The 3,126-nt window shown below is 40.7% G+C and overlaps 1 protein-coding gene across 1 annotated transcript; it reads right to left on the bottom strand.

Moving 5' to 3' along the window:
- Positions 1 to 987: 987 nt before the first annotated feature.
- On the bottom strand, positions 988 to 3,026 carry LOC103521253 (the record flags this gene model as incomplete). Its single annotated transcript, XM_008486360.1, has 1 exon — positions 988 to 3,026. A coding segment is annotated over one exon (2,039 nt), but the record flags the coding sequence as incomplete, so codon positions are not given.
- Between the last annotated feature and the right edge of the window lie 100 nt (positions 3,027 to 3,126).

The following is a 3,126-nucleotide window of genomic DNA, read 5'->3' as shown; positions in this document are numbered from 1 at the left end:
TTATGGAAAACCCACGTGTCTTGGAATAAAAGAAAAACAAAGAATAACCATAAAAAAAGAATAGAGCACGTCAGAAAAAAAAATAAGAATAATAGATAACAAGAATATTAATAGATAATTAGATGACATTACAATGGATGTTAAGGAAAAAAAAAAAAGGAAAGAACTAATTTAAAAACCCTTCCTTTTTGTCATAGAGAAAGTACCCACTCTTTTATCACTGGATAAAACACCCCCCCTTACAAGTCTGGAGGATCAAGGGAAAGGACATTTGCGCGGAATCCCCATGCCATGGGGACTAAGAGGTTTGCATGTTTGGCTTGTATCGTTGGTTGATGCTTGAGTGCATGGGGACCAACAAATATTAGAAGTGATATCAGGTCAGCGCAGTGTGATATTGGCCACCCAGGCGTAGATGAGCATAGCAAAGATATATTTTTCTCCCACTGAAAGAATAGTTATAGAAGTAGAAGTATAGAACAGCTTAGTTTGTTTTGTAGGATGCATGGTTTACTTCGTCTCTAACTCCACAAGTATCTAGTCCTTGTCTTGTGCAACTTCCATGCACGTGGTCTTGGAAGACGATTTATAGAAGTCTCTAGACGAAAATTCCCAGATTCATTACACATTTCAAAAGCAACTCGTTAAATTCACGTAGTATGCTTGTATAACGCTCCGCTTATATAACTTGCGAATAAGGATGTCTCAAAACATGAAAACGGACTAAACATTAGCTACCTAACCTAAACCTGATAAACCTCATTTGAACTAAGTATAATCCAATTTAACAAAACATTGCAAAGGGAAATTGGTAAAACAACATATGCAATGTATTTTATGATACAAAATAAATAACTCATGAACAAGAGTAAGAACAATAAAAAAAAGAAAAGTTTACCATCACCTAACAATAATAAAAAAAAACAATAATAATAATAAAAAAGAAAAGAACAGATTAGCTCTTCTCTATTCATAGAACAAATTAAATTAATCCTTTTCTATGGGCAGCACAGCCACCTTGGACACAGGACGAATCAAGGTGCCCTTGGAGGTTTGTAACTCCAGCACCCGAGTGACCCCATCTGTGCCTGGCATAACCTTTGTCACAACTCCCAAAGGCCACTTTTGAGTGGGCAAATTTTGTCCCTGGATAATGACAATATCATTAACGTTGACAGAATCACTTGACTTGGTCCATTTTGATCGTTGGATCAAAGAGTTCAGGTAATCCTTGGACCACCTCCTCCAGAAGGACTGAGTGGTTTGGGTGATCATAGCCCATCGTTTTAGATGTGAAACAGGTTGATCACTAAAATCATGCTCAGGTCGAGCTAAAAGTGGGGATCCAATGAGGAAATGGCCTGGAGATAAATAGTCCACTCCATCGTTAGGATTAGAAGAAATAGCACAGAGTGGTCGAGAATTGAGAATTCCTTCGATTCTGATCAGGAACGTACTCAGTTCTTCAAAGTTCCAGTGATGTCCCTCGAGAACATGCCGGAAATGATGTTTTACAGACTTGACGCCTGCCTCCCACAATCCTCCGAAGTTGGGAGCACTAGGAGGAATGAATTGCCATTTTATCTCCTTGGAATGTAGATGATGCACAATTTCATCACTATGAGTCTTCAAAAAGGTTTGAACATCCTTGAGATAGGATGCGGCACCCTGGAAATTTGTGCCATTATCAGTGAACAAACAGGTCGGTAGTCCACGTCGTCCCACAAATCTATCCAAACAGGCTAAAAACGCTGGAGTAGACAAGGAACTTACAAGTTCCAGGTGAAGGCACTTGGTGGCCATGCATACAAAAATGGCGAAATAGCATTTATCTAATGGTGAATTCCGTCTTGGGCCAGTCTTGTATGTAAAGGGTCCTGCGAAGTCGATACCCACATTGATAAATGGGCGTCCTTGACTATAGCGAGAAATCGGGATGTCTGCCATAACATGCTGACGCATTTTGGGTTTCATTTTGAAACAAAAGATACACTTGAAGAGCAGCTGACGAATTAGATTTCTCCCTCCAATTATCCACCACTGACGTTGGATAACAGACTGAACCACTTTTGGTCCACCATGTAGGGTCCGGTCATGGGCATCCCACACGATCAAGGTTGCTAAATGAGATATCTTCGGGAGCAATATCGGGTGCTTGGCTGATTCAGGAAGAGGTGCGTGAGTCAATCTCCCCCCCACAGCTAGTATCCCCATGGAATTGATAATAGGAGATAGTGATTGTAGATTTGAAGAGCATAATTTCCCCTTCTCCACTGCTTTCAAGTCATCAGACAGATACCAAGATTGTGAAATCTTTACACAGGTAAGCATAGATTGTTCGATCTCTTCCACCGAAAGATGACTGACATTCCTTTCAGTAGGTTTCCGAAGGTTATGGATGAACCTAAGCACATAGGCCATTACTCGCTTGAGCTTCCCCAAGGAGGAAAATTTTTGAATCACATTCACAAGATAGTCATCTTTGGTTTCGGTGACAAGAACATTGACACTAGGTTTCAATTCTGGAAGACATTGTTCCACAGTATCAAGAGGCTTTGGCCAAGAATCAGGAGCTGAACGTAAGAACGCTGGGCCTTTAAACCACAAGTTATTATCCACCAATTGAGAGGGCAGAAGGCCTCTACTGGCAGGATCGGCACTATTTTTCTCTGTAGATACATGTCTCCATTGACTTGGTTTGGTTGATTCTAAGATCTGTGCTACACGGTTGGCCACATAAATTTTCAAACGGAAAGGTTGAGTTTTCAGCCATGACAGCACAGTATAGCTGTCAGAAAACAAATATACTTCATTGATTTTCACCCTGGCATGGATAAAATCCAAGGATTTTATTACTTTTACCAGTAATAATGCAGCAGATAACTCTAGTCTGTTGATGGTCTGGACCTTGAGAGGGGCAACTCGGGTCTTGGCCCTCACCAAATGGGTAGTCACATGATTAGAAGAATCACACACGCGAAGATACACAACGGCCCCATAGGCTGCACCAGAAGCATCTGCGAAGCCTACGAGATCCACAGTTTTAACATTCTCAGTTAGAATGTATCTAGGTAGCTTTATTTTGCTAAGAAGATGTAATTGAGAAGAAAAGGTATTCCATTTGTC

The sequence above is a fragment of the Diaphorina citri genome, unplaced genomic scaffold, assembly GCF_000475195.1.
Source record: "Diaphorina citri unplaced genomic scaffold, Diaci psyllid genome assembly version 1.1 scaffold4856, whole genome shotgun sequence".
In the NCBI taxonomy this organism is placed as follows: Eukaryota; Metazoa; Arthropoda; class Insecta; order Hemiptera; family Psyllidae; genus Diaphorina; species Diaphorina citri.
The sequence above is the reverse complement of the archived record's forward strand: the minus strand, read 5'-3'. Positions and strand labels throughout refer to the sequence as shown.